The sequence below is a fragment of the Myotis nattereri genome (assembly GCF_964212035.1).
Source record: "Myotis nattereri genome assembly, chromosome: 6".
NCBI classification, from domain to species: domain Eukaryota; kingdom Metazoa; phylum Chordata; class Mammalia; order Chiroptera; family Vespertilionidae; genus Myotis; species Myotis nattereri.
The window spans coordinates 88,145,752-88,166,118 of record NC_138081.1 but is presented as its reverse complement, the minus strand read 5'-3'; the positions used below and the strand labels follow the sequence as shown (position 1 = coordinate 88,166,118).

At 42.8% G+C, this 20,367-nt stretch overlaps 1 protein-coding gene across 1 annotated transcript in view; it reads left to right on the top strand.

The window, feature by feature from the left end:
* Positions 1-20,367, top strand: part of SLC35F1 (solute carrier family 35 member F1) — a gene marked incomplete at its 5' end in the record, with an annotated part of 120,468 nt that overhangs the window by 84,564 nt on the left and 15,537 nt on the right. The window contains one exon of the mRNA XM_081093574.1: positions 7,978-8,132. Coding sequence (XP_080949700.1) covers positions 7,978-8,132 — 155 coding nt within the window. The remainder of the gene's footprint in view (positions 1-7,977; positions 8,133-20,367) is intronic.

Sequence of the window (20,367 nt, the reverse complement as noted above, 5' to 3'; positions counted from 1 at the left end):
AAAGAAAATGAAGTCCCCTTGTCATTTTAGGAATTCTAGGTATGATTCATAATGTTTCCTAATTGAGCTTTGGCCCATTATCCTCATCAAGATGCCATTAGTGGAGACACAGAAGTATGTCATTAGGTTAAAGACCAACCAGAAAGAAAGAGTGCCCTGAGGCAGTGGTGGGACATAAATGACAGCAGTTTGCTCTAGCCAAACAATGCAACACTGATGTGATCGTTAAAAAGTGGCATTATGCTAAGTGAAATAAGCCAGTCGGAGAAAGATAAATATCACATGATCTCAACTCATATGTGGGATATAATGATCAACATAATCTGATGAACAAGAATAGATCCTAGACAAATGGCAGGGCGGGGTGGTTAGAGAGCAACCAAAGGATTTGTATGCATGCATATTAGCATAACCAATGGACACAGACACTGGGGCGGTGGGGGCTTGCCCCAGGTGGGAATGGCTGGGGGGGGGGGGGGCAATTGGGGAAAAAGGAGACATGTAAATCTTTAGGCAATAAAAAATAAATAATTTTTTAAAAAAGAATGATAGACAAAACACAAAAAGTAAAAAAAAAAAAAGTGGCACTTTGGTAAAGGGGAGAAAACGGAACTTAACACAAAGGCATAAGAGAAAAACAATGTAATGGACATTCTGAGTCCATAAAAACCTTTCAGAAGGGAGCATCTTGCATATAAGGAATGGCTAACTGATCTCCAGTGGACTTGGTGAAAAATATCAGAGACAATTGGAGCTGGTTAGTCAACCAAGGCATCTCAGATTACATTTCTCTCTAAAATCAGTTTTCTCCTAAAACAACAAGAAAAATTAGGACAAGGACTTGAGATCCTAAGTGATGCTGTGATGATCCCACAGAAAGCTCTGGTAGGGACTAACATTTAATACCCTTAGGCTCTAATGCCCTCAGTGTCTACACCGAGATGCACGAGTCCCAGCAATGAGGGCAGAGCCTGGCTTTGTGGAGGTGCTTGGAAATTGTGTGCACAGTGCATGTACATGGGGGTGAAAGTACACCTGACCCCCCACATGGAAGCTGGCTGCTTGAGCCACCTCCAGTTTATATGAGCTTTGATGGAATTAACAGCTTAAGTCGAATTCTGCTTCCATGAGCAAGGTCGGCAACAGCATAAACTGCACCGCACCACTTTGCCTACCTTCGACCCCAGAGCATCCAGAGCCACCGGCTGCTGAGAAAACTCCCTCCAAAGATGCACTGCAAGCTACAGGATTATGCAGGACTCTCCCTGGGGATTCGTTCTAGTGACTTCCAGGGCTGCCCAGCCCTTGCGGCTGTCACAGGGTCCTGCCATTTAATTTCTCTTGTGTTTTGCTGTAGAATGTTCCAATGAAATGAAAATCAATAGAGAGGAGGAGATGGGGGCGGGCCAGGGAGGGCAGTTGGGCAAGGAAACCAGATGCAGGTTACAGACACATTTGCCTTTGTGACTCTCAGTGCCAGGAAACAAAACATTACCCAGGCTCAAGAATGCTTCCCATGTAGTGGTCCGTGAGTATAAATTAATGTTATATTAATAGTAATAGAAATAATAAAAAGCAATCTGTCCTCTAATTATGTGGATGGCAGGTGCACGTCCGCTGAGGTTCTCTTACAACTCGGTGTTAGTTAAATGTCTCATCGAAAGGTAGTTTTATTCTGAGCCCTCACATTGCCATTGAAACGTCAGTCCCCTGCAGTCGGAAATGATGAAGGGCCGTGTAAAAGGAGCACATTACAGAACCATTTGTTTAATTCCTGATGGGAAATGAGGCCACAACGGTCTAGAAAGGCAATCAAATATTCGTCCTTTTCTTCTGAAGCAATGATGGGGTTGGATTTGAGGTTTGGTGTGTGTTTTTTGCTCCAAGGCCACTTTTGTCCTCCTTACCTCATCCTGACCTACTGTAAGGTTCTAATGTTCAGCTCAATTCTAGGCACATATTCAGTGAGTAAATATTTACTAAGTAAGCGAATGAATGAATGAATGAATGACAAGAGGGTGGCAGGAGACTTCAGGCTTGGCATTGCACTTACTTTCTGGGGAGCCGGGAGATGGCATCGCAGCCGCTGGGACTCATGGGGACATGGGGAAGGAGAGGTCAGCACCCTCCTGGAGCAGAGGTGTGCTGTGAACACTTTAGAACATGCAACACCTGACTGTTTAGTCTGGGGCACTGACCTCTGTTCCCCTAGTCTGTCAAATAAAAAAAATGACAGCAGCCAGCACAGCAACAGCCATCCGGTGTGAATGATTCAAAATTATACTTTTATTTTTGTCAGATTGGCAAAAAAAAAAATACGTTTTTTTGGTGCTCCACCAAATGTTAGTAATTAGTTTATGTGTGTCGTGAGTGAAGAGGTTGACAATGGCTGTCCTAGAGGGTCCTCCCCCACCCCACTCCTCGGGAGGTCTCCCCAGAGTCCACGCTCTGCCTGCTGGGTCTGGCTGGAGAGCTCAGAGCGCCTCTAGACCAGAATCTGCTGTCTTCACCTCCCCCATCTGTCAACATGTTCCTTCCTCTCTCCACCTCAGTAATCGCCTTCACAAAGTTTCATGAACAGCTCATATGGTTGCCACTTTCTCAAAGTAAATAGTTGTGTTTTTTTCCTATGGAGTCAGTGGAATAATAAATGTGTTTTATATTTTCTGGACTTGGGAGAATTTTTTAAAAAACAGATTCTGTTGTTTTTCTAGAACATTGACAAATTGCAGGATGCAAAGTAATTAAAAGCAAGGAGATAACAGTTGCTTATTTTTATTATTTGTTTTACTCTACTGAACAGAAAGGCTGGGCCTGGTTACGCGATCATTAAATTTGAGTAAAATGTGTGGCCTAAAGGAGCTAAAATGTCCTCCTGGGGAGCACAGTTGGAAATCTAGTAAATCGATTCACCATTCTCTTCATCCCGTTTGCCATGTTGTGCTAAGGATGCATGGACACATGTGAGCGGGGGTGAAAGGCAGGTGTCGGAGGAGAGAAGCACACGGTGGTCAGCAGCCCGGGCCTGTGGGAGGCAGGGGCTTCCTCACGCCTCATGTTGTGGGTGATGCTTGTTTGATTTTTCCTGGAGCCTCAAACAGGACAGTTGACCTTTCCCTGAAGATGGATAATGGAACCACAGAGCAGGAAGGACCTTAAGGAAAATTAAGAATGCACCTTTTCTTTTTTTTAACCAATGCCGAGTTGGAGGCCAGGAAGTTTAGGCGACTTGACGAAGCTCACGGCTGCTGGGACGATGTGCACTCTCTGAGCAAGCCCTGGCAGCCTGGCACCCTTTACCGGCTTAGCCAGTGCATATGTTCTGAGAAACCAGCTTACTTAACCTTTATTTTTAAGCATTAGAAATAATATTTTAAAAACCCAAAGAAAGTGGAAGAATACCAGTGAGATCCCCAAAAAAGTGATGAAATGAAATATATGCAACAGACACAGACACATACTATATACATGTATATGTTATATATACAATATAATCACATCATATATACGTGTATATATCATCTACTTATACATGGTGTATATATGATATATCATGTAGATGAGATATACATGATATATCATGTATATATCATATATATATATTATCATATGTACAATGAGATGCTCACTAGAATCAGATAGGATTCTCTTTCAAAGCCCATTTCTCTTCACAATATAATTAAGTAAGTAATATAAATAGTGGTATGTGCTCGGAATTTAAAGTCAGATGGCCTGTGTGACCTGAGGGCAAGGCACTCTCTCTGTAGGAGCCTTTGCCTGCTTACTCCCAGGTCCATCTGTTTCTTGCCCTCACTTGCTCTGCTCTGCAAACTACATTTCCCAGGCACCCTACTCAGTTGGCTTCCAGATTGGCTTGGCCAATGGGAGGCAGCAGAGGGACACTGAGAGGTGGGAGGAAGGAACCAGGGTGCTGCTCCCTGTTTCTCTGTTTTGGGGTTGGGTCTCTAGGAAGGCCTGAGTCACCTCTGTGATGGGCTCCCTACCTTCCGACCCCTGGTAACATGGCCTCGTCACCGGACCACTCTAGTTCCAGGCTGTTACTTACTGCCATTGCTAGTCTCTGCATTGCCTCACCATTCCCGTTTCCCCTCTCATCCATTCAAATACCTTTGTAACTGTGCCCCATATTAAATTTCCTCTATTGAACCTGGTATGGACCATGTTTCTTGACTGATACACTCATTTCCTTAGCTGTATAATGAGAGAAACACTAGTAATGGCGTTATACTGTTGTGGGGATTAATTAATTGATGTATATAAAGTATGTGACACCTAGCAAGCTCTCAATTAGTGTCAGCTGACAGTATTCTTTTCCAATCTCTTTAGCTTAAGTCTCTTGGTGCATGAGGACAAGCGTGAATGAATGCTATCTTCAGTGAGAAAGAAAACATTTCAATTAAGAAATGGTTGTACACACACCCTGTCTATAAATGTGTTATTGCAGCTATTATGTAGTTGTCAGTCAAGAGTCAATGCAGCTCATTTATTCCATCAAGTTGATCGATTGTTTGAAAACCCTGCATGGACAGCAAGTTGGGTCTTCAGAGGCATTGCTAATGTCCACTAACAAGCTGGTGTCCGTCTAAGAATAGCAAATTCCCACTGTCATTCAGTCCTGTGTTCACTGGACTAACTATGCTTTGCTCATGAAACAGGATATTCACACACGAAAACACTGATTGACCTTGCAAAGTGGTTAATTGTGATGGTGCATACATCCCACTCCCACCCCCCTACACTTAATTTCTACAGTCTTTAAAAATACATTGAGAACGTTAAAGCTGATGGGTAGGGTAAAGCTCTACTGCGTGTCTGATTTCCTACTCTCTTGGCTCACCAAGTATGCTTGTAAAGTCACACCTCGCCTCTGAGCCTGCCAACTACAATGTCGCTTCCTACTGCACAGATTCTCGAGAGCAGCGGTTCTCAACCTGTGGGTCGCGACCCCTTTGGGGTCGAATGACCCTTTCACAGGGGTCGCCTGAGACCATCGGAAAACACATATATAATTACTTATTGTTTTTGTGATTAATCACTATGTTTTAATTATGTTCAATTTGTAACAATGAAATTGGGGGTCACCACAACATGAGGAACTGTATTAAAGGGTCGTGGCATTAGGAAGGTTGAGAACCACTGCTCTAGAGGATGCATAAGCATTTACAATTTAACACGTTCAAAATGGAGCTTTCCGTTTTCCCTGAAAACCTGGTAATCCCTCGTTTCTCGTCATCTCCGTAAATGGCATCACACTTCACCCAGTTTATAAATTAGCCAGAACCCAAGGGTATCCCTGATGCCCTCCTTCCCCTCAACACTGACAACCAGTTATCACCAGCACTTGCTGAGTCTTCACAGACACGGCCACTTCCCCTCATCTCCATGGCCATTCTCAGCAAAGCCACCGGCATCTCTTGCCTGGACTCTGACACTACACTCCTCGCTGGTCTGCTCGTATATTTTTCTCCTTCCAATCCCTTCTCTGCACAGTAGCCAGTCACCTTCTAAAAATGTAGATCAGAGATTAGCCACTTGCTACAAGCTCCTAAAAGGCTTCTCATTATAACTAGGATAAGATTTCTTTCCAAGATGTACAAGGCCCGGCAGAATTCATCCCTTGCCTGACTTTCTAGCCTCAGCTCTTATCTCTACAGTATTCTGTTCATTCTGCTCAGATATCTGTCCTCTGACAGCTGCTGGAACCCATCTGGCCCTGGTCCTTCTGAGGGTGTTTTCATTTGCAGAGCTCCCCACCTACAACCCTCCTCCCCTGGCTCCTCCCCTAGTAGTCCTTTTCATTCTCCAGCCATCGAGGTGAATGCCACCTCCACAGAGCAGCCTTCTCTCGTCACCCTGCCTGAGGCAAGCCCCCCGGCATGCCCTGGAAGGAACCCTTTTCTTTCTTCTCAGCACTAATCCCAACTCGAGGCCTCTTGTCTACCACGTTTTCCATTTCACTGCTAGCCTATAACAGAGCGCCCAGGACATAGCAGGCATTCTGTGAATAAATGGTTAAATAATTGATTGAATGGAAAATATCAAGAGCCAACATGTGAGCGTCCTTGGTGTGCTAGGTAACGTAGTGGAAGAGTAGGATTCTGAAACTTTCTAGCTCAGACATGTATAATCTAAATCAGTGATGCCTAAAAAGGGCGGGGGGGGAGGGGGGGCGGGTGGGGGGAGGGGGGGACGGGGGGAGGCGTGCCTAGACTCTGTTCAGATCAAGTTTGATTATTTTCAGTGAATTATTTTACAGCTAGATCTTGCCCCTAGTCTCAGATTCCTTAAAGGGATACTGAATTAATTTTTTGTCTCTTCATGTATTGATCAGAGGTTCTTTAGTGTTGCATTTTTAGCAACTTGCTTAAAAGGCAAATGAATAATAGGCAGCACGGAACCCAAGCACAGGAGAATTGACCACTTTTAGGGAATGAAGACTTCTGCTGGAGAGTAGAAAGTCACCATCTGCTATTACAATGACAGAATAGCCCCAGAGGACTTGTCCTCGGCGGAATAGGGAAGGGTATTCCAGTGTCCTCTTGGGGCACTCCCGCCACACTAGAGGGGGCTGTTGCACTGAGTTTGCTTACTGTTCAGAATAACTTTGTATATAGGTTTGATGTGGCTTTCCTTAAATTTAGGCCCAGAAGTGTATAGAATGATTATTTGTGTCCTTAAGTATAGGGTGTCCCCAAAAATGTATACACACACTTTGAATAATTATAAAGGCAATGTTTATTAAAATACAATTCATTTTCAAAATTGAGCTATCAGCTATTAAAGTGTATATACATTTTGGGGGGATACCCTGTATTTTTCATATGGAAAAACAAACTTCTCTTTGGGGGAGTCACTGGTCTTCATAGTCAAATCCTCCAAAGTGCACAGGATTCGAGGAAGCTATCTGCCCAAGGCCCACACCACATACATTATATATCAAGGGTTCCTTGGGAAAGGTTGGTTACTTCTATTGTATTACAAAGTCCACTGGCTTGTATTACTTATGCTTATTCTATGCCTTATTCTTTCAAGGTAGAGAAATTAGAATTATTTTTCTACATTTATGTGGTATAAACATCTACAGAAAATTAAACCAAACTTGGATTTAGTTATAAAATTCTGCTTGAGACCCAACAAAATTGTGCACTTATGGAATTAGTATTAACAATTGTGTATCTAGTTAGAGAGAGAAAGACTGATTTAGAGGATGAGAGACTGGATGAACATATAGCATTTTAAGGGCATTTCTTTTTCTTTCTCTTTTGCACAATTTAGTTCTTTGATGGTTTGCAAAGCATTTCCCTATTTATGTATAACACAGCAGAACTTACATGTGAGGGCCCACGGCGTGCTGGGAAAGGTGATGAAGGAATAGGCCCCTGTGTGCTGGTGATAGGGCTGGGCAGGATTCACAAATCTGGAAGGTCATCTGTGCTCAGGGCAATGACCTTGTCTTCCCAGGGTCATGCAGTTAGGATTCCATTTCAGTTCTCTGACTTAAGTCCCGATCTCTTTGACAGGTAAGCCCTGCAACTTTAAGGACGATATAATTATTTGTCATTGTGAACAATACATGGTACCAAGCAGTTTTGTTCCTATTTTGCAAATGAAAAAAACTAGAAGATGAAAGAAGTTTTAACCGAGACAGATAGAAGTACCACACAACTGAGAATAGAATTCAGAAGCCTCAACCCCGTGTTCTGACTGCAGCACTAAGAGCCACTCCTTCCTAGAAGGTGCAAAATGTCAGCTACATGGTGGGAAGCAGAAAGTCTGTTTTCTTACTTTGCATGTTTTAGCTGTGTGGTACTCAATGCGAAACACCGGTAAATGGCGTGAAAGAAAAACTCCCTTCGGGAATGATCAGTGGTGTGCGCGGTTCCCCCCTTTCACCCACTGTGGACGCCAAGAGGCCCTGGAGGAGGCTAAGATGTTGCCTGTCTTTCTCTCCCCAAGGCCTGCTCTACGTTGGCTTCAGCGCCTGCATGTTTGGCCTCTACAGCTTCATGCCGATCGTCATAAAGAAAACCAGCGCCACTTCGGTCAACCTCTCCCTGCTCACGGCAGATTTGTACAGCCTGTTCTGTGGATTGTTTCTCTTCAACTACAAGGTAAGTTGAATCAGTGCTGCTCTGAGAAGACTTACCTGGTAGGGGATTAACCCTCCAGGGCAGACAGGTAGGACTCCCCTGCTGTGGAATGCCCTGATTTATATAGGAAGGTAGGAATGAAACTGTGTGCTAACCCCCTGTGATCTGGGTGTTTACATTTCAACTATGAGACAGAGGCAACATTTTGTCATTAGAGACCAGTAACTACAGGCAATTGATAGTGAAAGATAAGAAACTGCCATAGAGGAAGGGCTTTCACCACTAGGGGACAATTTTTTCTGACACCATTTCACACAGAAGGGACTCTTTGTTCGGCCTAACACTAGGAAGATTTGTGCAGTCTCCAAACTATAACCGCAAAATCAATTGTGCCAAAGGCACTGGACAAAAAACACAGTTCCGGCAGTTTCTGTTCCCCAGACATTTTTGTACCTGCAAATAAATATGCATGGAAAATGTTAACGCACTTGTAATGCAGGTGACCTCTTGAACAACACAGGTTTGAACTGTGTGGGCCCACTGACACATGTTTTTTTTTTTAAATAAATACATCCAATACATAATGTTTCTTCTCTTCCTTATGATATTCTTTCCTCTAGCTTACTTTATCGTAGAATACAGTATATAATACATAAAACATACAAAATATGTGTTAATCAACTGTTCATGATATCAGTATAGTTAGTAGGCTATCAGTTGTTAAGTTTTGGGGGAGTCAAAGTTATAAATGGATTTCAACTGTCCAGGAGGTTGGCACCCCTAATCCCTGTCTCTTTTTTTAATATTTGTATTGATTTCAGAGAGGAAGGGAGAGGGAGAGAGAGAGATAGAAACATCAGTGATGAGAGAGAATCATTGATTGGCTGCCTCCTTCACGCCCCCTACTGGGTATCGAGCCTGCAACCCAGGCATGTGCCCCTGGCTGGAATCGAACCCAGGACCCTTTAGTCTGCAGGCCCATGCTCTGTCCACTGAGCCAAACCAGCTAGGGCCTAATCCCTATCTTGTTCAGGGGTTAACTATAGTTTCTTTACTGAAAGATTGGGGTTTGAGTAAAGGAATGCAAAGAGATATTATCAAGTATTTGCAGTTAATATATCAGCCCTGAAGAAAAGAAGAAACTATTCAGCCCAAAGATGGTAGTCTTTTTGGAGATTACCCCCACCCTAACCCAAGGCAGGCATGACCACTTGGGTGTCACATGGCAGTCACATGTTATACTTTAAATGCTACACAACCTGCAACTGTTAACAATTGATCAAATTGGTATGTGAGAAGAGACCTGCTTGTCATTCTTTAACTAGGCCTGCAAGATAAGGGTCCCTGGGGACTGTGACCAGGGTGACAAAGGACAAGTATGGAATATCCAAACAGATAAGACCAAATTCGTACAGGCAAAACAAGAGGCAGACGCGAAAAGCTGTTCTGGCCACTCCTAGCCAAGTGCTTCCCCAGTCGTTTTACAGTTAATACCACCAGCACATGGGTGCGGCCAGCTGATGGGGCTTCTTGGTGGGCAGGGCATCTTCATCCAGGTCAAACTGGTCTTGGAGGTTCCGGGAGAAATGCCGATCCGGGAAGAGTATGTACTTGAGGGGACCAGAGACCAAGCAGCTGAAGTGGATAATCAGTAATATTACTGGGAGACGCCAACGTCTTAGCCAAGAAACAGACTGAGAAGGGCAGGCAAGGGTGGAAAAGAGGTCACCAACAAGAGGTGGGGAAAGTTGCTGTGGCGTAGACAGGAACAAAATAGACCCTGTGCCCAGTGTGGCGGCAGAAATGACAGTTCAAAGGAACTAAGACTGGGCAATGTTTAGACATTATTTTTTCCTGGAGAGTGCAATCTGTGTTTCCTGAACGTACGCTGGTCCTCCTAAGTGTTAAAAGGTAAAGTCACATGCTCTGCTTTCCAGATATACTTTCCTGAGACCTGGGACCACCTGGCTGTGGTCTCAGCGCAGCGCAGTTTTCTTCTCCTCTCTGCAGCTCAGCATCCACATCCTGTCCATTCCTTAAGCATGAATTCAGTTCTCAGCAAGGTTTCCTTTAATTGCCTTTATACGCTCCCGCACTAGAAGAAAACCCTTTAATGTCCTTTGGGAAAGATGACTAAAATCTATCGCTCTACTTGAGGACTGTGGCCACTTCTTGGGCAGTCCAGAGCCAGCCCAGCGCTCAGCGACCCCAACAGCAGTGTTCCTGGTGCACCAGGGGCATTTGCTAAAAATGCAGACTTGGGGGCCACGCCTCTGAGCCACCGAATCAGTAAGAGATATTGAAAATCTGGCTTCATTAGGGGACATGTCTCAGCGAGTCTGCACTGTTAACTGGCTCCCTGTGAGGCCCAGGCTCTCTGAATTTGAGAACAAACACCTGAGAGATATAGCTGGAAAGTGCTCATTTCTATTTAAATGTATTGCTCCTCATGCGTCCACTGAATTTTGGGTAGACCTGGGGCTGGCCACACGTACAGCCATCAGGAACCAAAAAAGCCAATGAGCCAGGTAAAGTCTGATCCTCTGCAGCCCGTCTTCTCCCATCACTTGTATGTTGCTATTTACCTAGGATAAGTAATTTTGCTGAAGAGGAAATCATTAGCAACCCTCACCAGGCTATCATAAGGGAAGCTGCGTTATCTGAAAATTAAATTCTTGTAGCACCAATGTGGAGGTGTAATAGATGTTTTTATTTCTTAAAGCAACAATTTTTTTTTTTGCTATACACATACATTTCATTACTACTTAAAAGATAAATTTCCATAAGACAGAACACAATAGGTCTTTTTTTTTCTAGTTAAAATTGATTCCTGATATCTTTATTAAAATTAGACTTTCAAGATAATAGTTGATTCACATGCTGTTTTAAGAAATAACAGTGGGAGATCCCATTTACACACTTAATCTTTGCACTAGTAACATCTTGCAAAACTATAGTACAATATCAGAATATTAACATTGATGCAGTCAACTTATGAGTATTTCCATCCCCACAAGGGATGTTGCCTTTTTATAGCCATACCTACTTCCTCCCTTCCGCCCACTTAACCCCTGGAAACCACTAATTTATTCTCCATTTCTCTAAACGTCTCACTTCAAATATTATATGTAAATGGAATTACACAGTATATGACCTTTGTGGGGGGTTGACTTTTTTCACTCAGCATCATTCTTTGGAGATTGATCCAGGTTGTCTCAGAGATCAGTAGCTCATTTGTTTTCATGGCTGAGCACTATTCCATGTACAAGTTGTTTGACCTCTCACCCAGTGAAGGACCTGGATTGTTTCATCTTTAGCTGTTATAAATAAAGCTGCTGTGAACATTCACGTATAGGACATTCTGTGAACAGAGTTTTCATTTCTCTGAGATAAACACCTAAGAGTACAATTGCTGGGCATGTGGTCCTAACATGTTTAGTTTTATGAGAAACTACCAAACTGTTCCCAAAGAAATTATAAAGAAATACATATTTGTGGTTATAAAGTCAGAAAATACAGATAAATGCTATTATACACTGGTACCATTTGATAGTGTATATGTATTTTTATAATATATATATATTTCATAGTTCATATATTTTAATAAAAATTTTAATTATACTGTACCTACTGCTTTGTTACATGCTTTATTAGACTTAGCATGTATATATTTTCTTGTCACTTAATATGTCTATATCACGTGAGTCTGAATGGGTGACTCTCAACTCTGGCTACTCTGCATTACAATTACCTGGACAGAATATAAAACAGCCCCGCCCACCACCCACCCCAGAGAGTCCTATCCTGATTGGTCAGAAGTCTGATCCGAATTAAAACCTCTTCAGGTGACTCATCACATATCCTAATATACAGCCAGAGTTGAAAATCACTAATCTATAATATTATTTTTAAAGAATATATAGTATTCCATGGGATAGTTATACTTTAATTTATTTAACCCAGGGTTTCTCAACCATGGCATTATTGATATTCCAGACCAGACGATTCTCTGTTAGGTGGAGGGGTCTGTCCTGTGCATTGTAGGATGTGGCATTATTGATATTCCAGACCAGACGATTCTCTGTTAGGTGGAGGGGTCTGTCCTGTGCATTGTAGGATGTTGAGTAGCATCCCTGGCCTTGACCCCACTGCCACTAGTCCCCCCCCGACCACAGTAAATAAAAAATGTCTCCACACATTGCTAAATATTGAGAAACACAGATTGAACAATCCCTAATTATTAAAATCAGATGGCATCTCTTTGGTTTATGTAAAAAAGTAGAATTAGCTTGTGCTAAATCTTTGTCACATCCATTGTTTCAATGTTTTTAAAATAAATCTCCTATTTTGTTTGTTTCATTGCAGACAGTATTTATAAAGCCTGTTACTATTACAGCAACCAATATTAAGACAGACAAATTCTATTTCTCCTCTCCCTGCAATCTCATTGTACTGACAGTTGATACCACTTATTTCATGAATCAACACTGCTTTGTCCTGTTCAGTAATTGTTTTATGAACAATAGTATTTAATATCTGCAAAGAAATAAGTTAAATACTCCATTTACATGTAAAACTTTTTAAAAACTTTATTTTGCCTTAAACAATTTCTAAAGGCATCTTTCGAGCAATGTTTGAATCTGCAGTCAGATAGTCATCGTTGGAGAAAACGGGTTTTTTTCTCCAGGGCTCAACTTGGGTGCCTTGGAAATTGGCCGTGGGCTTGCTCCCCAGATGGGAGGCTCTTCGAGCTGGGCAGAAGGGCAGGGCGGTTCTGAGTGGCTTGCAAGTTTCCACCACAGCCAGATGGGCCATCTCAGAAAAGTGATTTTAAATAACACCTATTGGAGGTACTTGGATGTATAAGAGAAGTTTCCGGTCAGTGCAAAAATCTTGGCAAATTTTGTAAAATTTTAAAATGGTGATGTCATATGATGAGGGATGTATGTGTGTATGTGTGTATGTTTGGTGTGTGTGTGTGTTTGTGTGTGTGTGTGTGTGTGTGTGTTTGAGTGTGTGTGTTTGTAGCAGTGGGAGAAGGTAGTTATATTTTTATATATCTTCTTTGGAGAAATGTCCATTTAAATTCTTTGCTAAGTTTTAATTGGGTTATTTGTCTTTTTACGATTGAGTCGTAATTTTTATTATATGTGCTGGATACTAGACTCTTATCAGATACATAATTTGCAGATATTTTCTCCCACTCCGTGGTTGTCTTTTCATTTTCTTTTTAGTGGACTTGGAAGCACAAACGTTTTCCATTTTGATGAAGTCCAATTGCTCTATCTGGTTATACTTTTAAAAACAAGAAAGGAACCAAGTCAATCACACCACAGACTCTGGGCCACCAAGTCTACTGGTGGTTTCCGGAGCTGCCTAGTCATTAAAGATGCTGTTGCCTCACGACGCCTGCTCTGAGGGATGGTTGGAAGCCACGGCCTAAGGGAGAGAAGGCTCCATTCACGTGAGGGCATCTTTAACCACATACAGAGCACTGTGTGCAGGAGCGCGTCAGCCATAACCCTCAACGCTGGCTGCACATTGGAATCCCCCGAAGAACTAAAATGTGCTGATGCTTGGGCCACACTCTCACTGATGCCGAGGGAAGTGGTCTGCGGTGCAGCTCTAAAAACCAGACTTTCAAAGGCTCCCCTGCAGCCAGAATGGAGAGCCACTGATTCAGATTTACTCCATGTGGCTGCAAGCAGGTAGGACTAGCACCACAGGGTGAAGGTTATAAGATTACAGCTAAATAGAAATTTAGCAATCAGTCACCCAAAAGTGGATAGGAGTTCCCCTGACTAGAGGATCTGGACGAGAATGAAGGGACGATGTGAGAGGCCTTGCGCTCCAGTGCTGGGGGATGGCCAGTGACCTCTAAGATCCCGTGTGATTTAACTACATTCTGCAGTTATAGTTTATTCTTTCACTTAATCACGATGTCTTCACTCCAGACTACCTCCCGGTCTGGTCATAAATATCTGTAGCTTTCGGAAGGATGTTGCTTACCAGGCAGAACTAAATGATTAAAGGAAGCTCTCCTGCGCAGCATTGATTATTTTTCTCACTTTCCACCCTTGGAAAAAAATCCATTCCCTCCCCCCACATCAGTCCACTGTCTGCCGCTTCCCTGCCTGTTGTGCTGGCTGCCATGCTGACTGGGCAATAAAGCCCACGTCCCGGGAAAGCAAATGACCCACTTTTGACATAGACCATCTGCATTGTATAGTGTTCCTGTACTCATTTTACAATACTTAAGAAGTGGTTATTTATTCCTGTTATTACCTGACCACATTATTGAATCCAGAACAGTAAATCTATAACAATCCATGGAAATTGCAGGAAAAAACTTTACTGGGCCTCAGTGACCTCTCAAACCCAAACCCAGGAAGAGATTTTTAAAAATCCTCACCCAAGGATATTTTACTTTTATTTTAGAAAGAGAGAGAAACATTGCTCTGAGAGAAACATAGATCAGTTGCCTCCTCGTACATACCCTCACCGGCGATTGAAGCCAAAACCTAGGTATGTGGCCTGACTAGGAATCGACCCCCCAACCTTTTTGGTGTATGGCACAATGCTCCAACCCACTGAGCCACACAGCCAGGGCCAAGATTGACATGGAAGCTTTCCAACTTGATCGTGTGTTGGCTTTTCAAGGTCAGAGCTTGACTGGTTATAAACTCTATCTTCTTATATTAATTGTACAAATACTTTTGAAATGGAAAGGGTATTAGTTTCAATTGGCTGCTGTAACAAAATTACCACATAGTTGGTGGCTTAAAAGAAGACAACCTTATTGCCTCACAATTCTGAGATCAGAAATCTCACTGAAGTAAAATCAAGTGTCAGCAGAGCTGTGCGGTGCCGGGGTCCAACCCCAGCGGGTCCAGGAGTCCCCAAAGGTGTGGACGGAGTCGGCGAAGAAGGAATGACACGGAGACAGCGTTCAGTTGATCAGCAGCCTAGCCAGGATCTCCAGAGAGGTTCTGCTTAGGATCTCCAGCCAGGTTCTGTGTCCATGGTCTCTTGCTAGGTTCTCCAGCCAGGTTCTGTAGCCATGTTCCCTCGCTAGGTTCTCCAGCCAGGTTCTGTCCAGGTTCTCCAGCCAGGTTCAGTCACCAGGTTCTAGTCAGGTTCTCTTGCCAATTTCTGTAGTCAGGTTCAGTCCAGGATCTTTTGCCATGTTCTCTCGCTAGGTTCTGTCTCTAGGTTCTGAGGCCAGTTTCTGTCCAGGATCTTTTGCCATGTTCTCTCCAGCGAAGTTCTTCTGTCTCTAGAGAACGTTCTGTGTAGGTTCTGTGCCAATTTCTGTCTCTCTCTCTCTTGTTACATCTGTATTTACACCAGTTGATTCAATCCTATCAATCTCTATTACAAAGGTTAGGGCGTTTCTTATCTCCATTCCAGGGAGTAAAGATTATGTAGCTTAAGCATGATTGTTCGTAGTTAAAGTGATTAGTTACCCGCCTGGCACTAGTTAAGAGGTTTTATTCCCTCCCTAACTTCAGGGGAAAATCCCTACCTGGGGAAACAACCTTTCTCAGAGACCTTGGTTAAAACACATAGTGCCAAGAAGGTGAGCAAACATATTAAGAACAGTATGCCATATATGCCAGGTCCCTTGAAACAGCAAGCATGGACCGGCTCCCGGCAAATTTTCTGGAGGCCCCAGGGGAGATCTGTTCCCTTGCCTTTCTTACTTCTGGAGGCTGCCTGCCCTCCTTGGCACCTGGCCCCTTCCTCTGCCTTGAAAGCCATCAGTATAGCATCTTCCAATCTGACTCTGCCATTCCTGCTTCCCTTGTGTGGCTGGCCACCCAGGTAGTTCAGAATAATCTCACCATCTCAGAATCCTTATTCACATCTTCGAAGTCCCTTTTACTAAGTAAGATAAAATACAGGTTCCAGGGATTTGGATGTGACCATCGTTTGGGGGCCATTACTCTGCCTACCACAGGAGAACTATTAATCACTGCAGGACAGATAACAGTACACTGGCTCCAAGCCAAGCTAGCTGGGACGTGTGGATGTGCTCTGTAGAAGACACATCTGGGCAATGAACAGTGTGCTCTGCTGATTTCCCAAATGATTTTTAAAGTAGTTGTGACTTTAACAAAACACACACACACACACACACACACACACACACTCAGTTATGTGGGTAGAAAATGAATTGGGTGGGAGGATTACTTCAGTATCTACAGTGTGAAGTATGAATTCAAGCAATATGGTGTGGCAAAAACAAAACAAAACAGCATGACTGCAAAGTCAAAGGAGCCTAGATTTAAATCATGGCTACTGTTTACCCTTTAAGTAATTTGACCCAGTTTTTTTACTCCAAACTCTTCAAGGTGATGAGTCTTGCCTTTTGGAGTTCTTGAAGGGATTCTGAAATTTATAAATGGTGATCAAGAGTGATGAATTTCTCTGATTAAATGTGTGGTCAGGGTTAGACATCTCTATCCCCAGATTTAGTATATAAATCTTATTTTAAGATTTTGTAACTAGATGTAGCTTTTAATAATCTTGTGTGAGTTTTCTTTTATTCCTTGTTTGAAAAGGAAATAAAAGGGGGGGGGGGTTAAGCAGGAGAATTTAGAAAGTATGTTGTCAGTCGTTTTCAACTGAATTCCTTGATTCCTTCATTGCTTATAATTTTTAGGTGATAGCCATAAATACAAAACATTCAAGGGTTGTTAAAATGAAATAGCAATACATTATTTCATGATATGCATTCGTGTGCTGGTCATTCTTCAAGAAAAGTAGTAGCCAACCCTGAATATATGTGATATCCCCTTTAATAAAGCAAATGGCTTACTTCACACATTTTGTTATGACCTTTTCAACGCTTAATATTGCCACCGAATTGCTGTAATAGTTAAAATTGAAAGAAACTTCCTAAGAAGAGATTATTTTTGTAGCTGTATCAAAATAAACAAGAAATTAATAGAAGGGGAAAATAAACATTGTAAGTCCAAATCCCCTTCAAACACCACTTAGGCCATTGGTTTCTATGGTTCCCTACACTGAACAGCAGGAAGCCACAGATAATAATATGTTACAGAAATAAGGGCTCCATAAAACTTATCCTCATCTATCAGAAAATTGTTTCTATTATCCATATATTCACTATTTTTTTAAAAGAGAAAGATTTCAAAATTATTTCTTCAAGAAGGCTATTTCAACTATTCTGGGTAACGTGATTCATACAATATATTAAAGAATTCCATCTGAATGTATTCATCAGAAGACATGTTGCATGTTTTAATCTCATCTTTATACCAGATAAAAAATTTTATAATTGCTGCCAGTTACTTTTGACAAGTAATTAGGAAAGGTTCTGACATTGCCAGCTGCCTATTCCAGCAATCAGATTACATCCGGCGAGGACAGGTGTGGAGCTCCGGGTTCCACCCCCACCCTCTCTGCTGGCCACTGAAAATTACGTCCCACGTGTGCCTGTTTCTCCTACTGGTGTTGACGTTGGTGGTGGTGTTCTTGTTCTTATGAGATTTGGCAAGACAGGTCTAGTAACTCTGGATGTGGGGCTGTTTTAATAACACATTAGTATGCACTAAATTTAAAAGATCGTCTTCATCCAGTAAATATTTATTCTATGCCTGCTATGTGCCAGGCACTGTTTTGGTGCTTAACTGTATTTATAAATAAAGATGACAAGAACACCAAGGTGGATTTGTGCAAAGGGTGAGATTCCAAACCACTGCTACTTGAATAGAGCAGCAGTCTGAAGCATCCTTACCATCTGAGTGCCCGTACCAGAGCGGCGGAGACTGCATTATGCGTGGACTCTTTCATTAGCCGTGGATTAGAATCTGTGGCCAGGCAACCCAGTTGATCCTCTGTGGCAGTGAGCGAGCTCGGTAATGGGACTGTGCCTGAAAAGCCAGGGCAGGCGGCCTCAGCCTGTGGCAGCTGATGAGCGTAAAAGCAACACGACACATCTTATTTAAAAAAGTCTTCTCCTGGGAGCCTTTCATATTTCTTTTTGTAAGAATGGCATCTTAAAAGACTATGACTGTTCAGTTCCTGGTTCCTAAATATAATTATAAATGGGTGATTTTTTAAAATGAATACTTAGCTTTTATGACTCTTTTCTTATTTTTTAAACTGTCACCGATGAGTAGAGAATCGGGGACACTGGCCTCACTAAGGCCCCAAAGCATTTCACCTGAAGTATCAAGGTGACAGAGCAGTGAGTGTCTGGACTTGGTTTCCCCTGCCCGGAGACTCAGTGCAGTGTCCGGGGGGCTTCCATCTTGCCGAACGAAGTAGGGTAAGTGTTATTAGCTTCTACGGGGGGGGGGAGGGAATGCTTCCCACACAGCCACTCAGGAACCCAGGCTCCTTCCCTTGTGCAACTCTGCCATCCTCTAGGCAGGGATCAGCACGCTGTGACTGGGAGCCAGCCCCTGTTTTCGTAGATACAGTTTTATTGGAGCACAGCCATGCCTATTTCTTTATATGTTATCCACGCCTGTTTTTGCCCTACAATGTCTGTACTGAAGAGTTGTGATGAAGATTGTGTGACCCACAAGCCTAAACTACCTGGCCCTTTAAACAAACGTTTGCCAGACCCTGGGCCAGGCCCTGGGCATTCTCTCCCCTGCTGTACATGAGACAGCCTAGCAGCAGTTCTCAACCTGTGGGTCGCGACCATCGGAAAACACATATAGCATATCAGATATTTACATTACGATTCATAACAGTAGCAAAATTACAGTTATGAAGTAGCAACGGAAATAATTTTATGGTTGGGGGTCACCACAACATGAGGAACTGTATTAAAGGGTTGCAGCATTAGGAAGGTTGAGAACCACTGGTAGAGGCTGTGATGGCTGAGTCTAGACTGGTGTCCATAACCTCCACCCCATTCTGTTGGCCAGAACTCAGTCATATGGCCACACCTAATTGAAAGAAGGTTGGGAAATGTAGTCAAGCTATTTGTGCAGAAATAAAAGAAAATAGATTTAGTGAACAAAATAGCCAGCCTCTGCCACATTAGCAATTTCCATTTGCCAGAAAATTTGAAAGGATTAGAGAAGTCGGGGAAACATTTTGAGGCAAATCTAGGATTATAGCCAGAAGCCAAAATTCCTTCTATGTGAATCTATTCATAAATGCAACAGCAAACAGGTATTTTGACATCACATCTCAGGACAAGCTGTGAGGAAAAATGGAATGAGATAGAGCTGTTGCAGAAGTTTCTAATGGAATGGCTTGTGGTTGGACTGGGCTGTGGCCAGGAAAAACCAGCTAGCTGAAAAACCAGGAGAATGCACTCACTGGCTGTGTTAGTCACCAGGGTGCACAGCCTGGCTCCTCCTGCACACCCAGGATCCTACTTTTGTCAGCAGACTGTATGGATCCTTCTACTCTGGACTAGAACAGAAATGGCCCAGCCTCCCAGAAATCAGAACATCAGTTTGCTAAGATAAAGAGCAAAGGTTGGCTCAAACCATAAAGCCTGAAGTAGAGCCATCACTCTACATATCTCCAGGGGCTACCATGAATGGGAGACTTTTTTCAACTCGGTACTTAAAGTTTTGAGAGTCTTTATTTACTACTTTCTACGAAAGATAATACTGTCTCTCCCTCACTTCCTGGTTTCTGTTGTATGTTTTCATATTATCAATTTTTAATAGTTAATTTCCATCCATATAATCCCTGTGGTCTTTAAGCCATATTTCCATACTTACTGCATTTGCTAAACCACCAGTCTCTGAAACACAGGCTCTTCTTTTCTGGGTTCCTTGTTTGCGTTTATCTCTGAGTGGGCTGGTATTGTCAGGAGGCAGGGCCTCCATGGGTGGTTGTACGGGCTGCCTACAGTGCCATTTGCCCATTGACAGGGAATATTTTCCAGCAGATGGTGGTCAAGTGCCTTGAAGAAGGGAGACTTTATAATCACTGCAGGAGTGTCATTGGCTGGTCTAGGTCTTCCAGGAAGGGTTCATAGGGGCTATATATTTCACGTCTTTGCTGTCTTGAAAACATTTCTTATATTTGTAGTCAAAGGACAACTTTCCTAGGTTACATTCTCTTTTTCTCAGAATTTTATAGCTACTGTGTTTTGTTTTGTTTAATTGAGCATCGCACTCGGCTCTTTTCAATCTAATGAATGACTGGATTTTATCGTTAAGTAATTTGGGTGCTTTTTTCCCCAAAAGAGCCCAGAAGAGTCCTATCTCTGGGTTCTCTCTGTTTGAGAATGTCTCTGATATGTGTATACTTG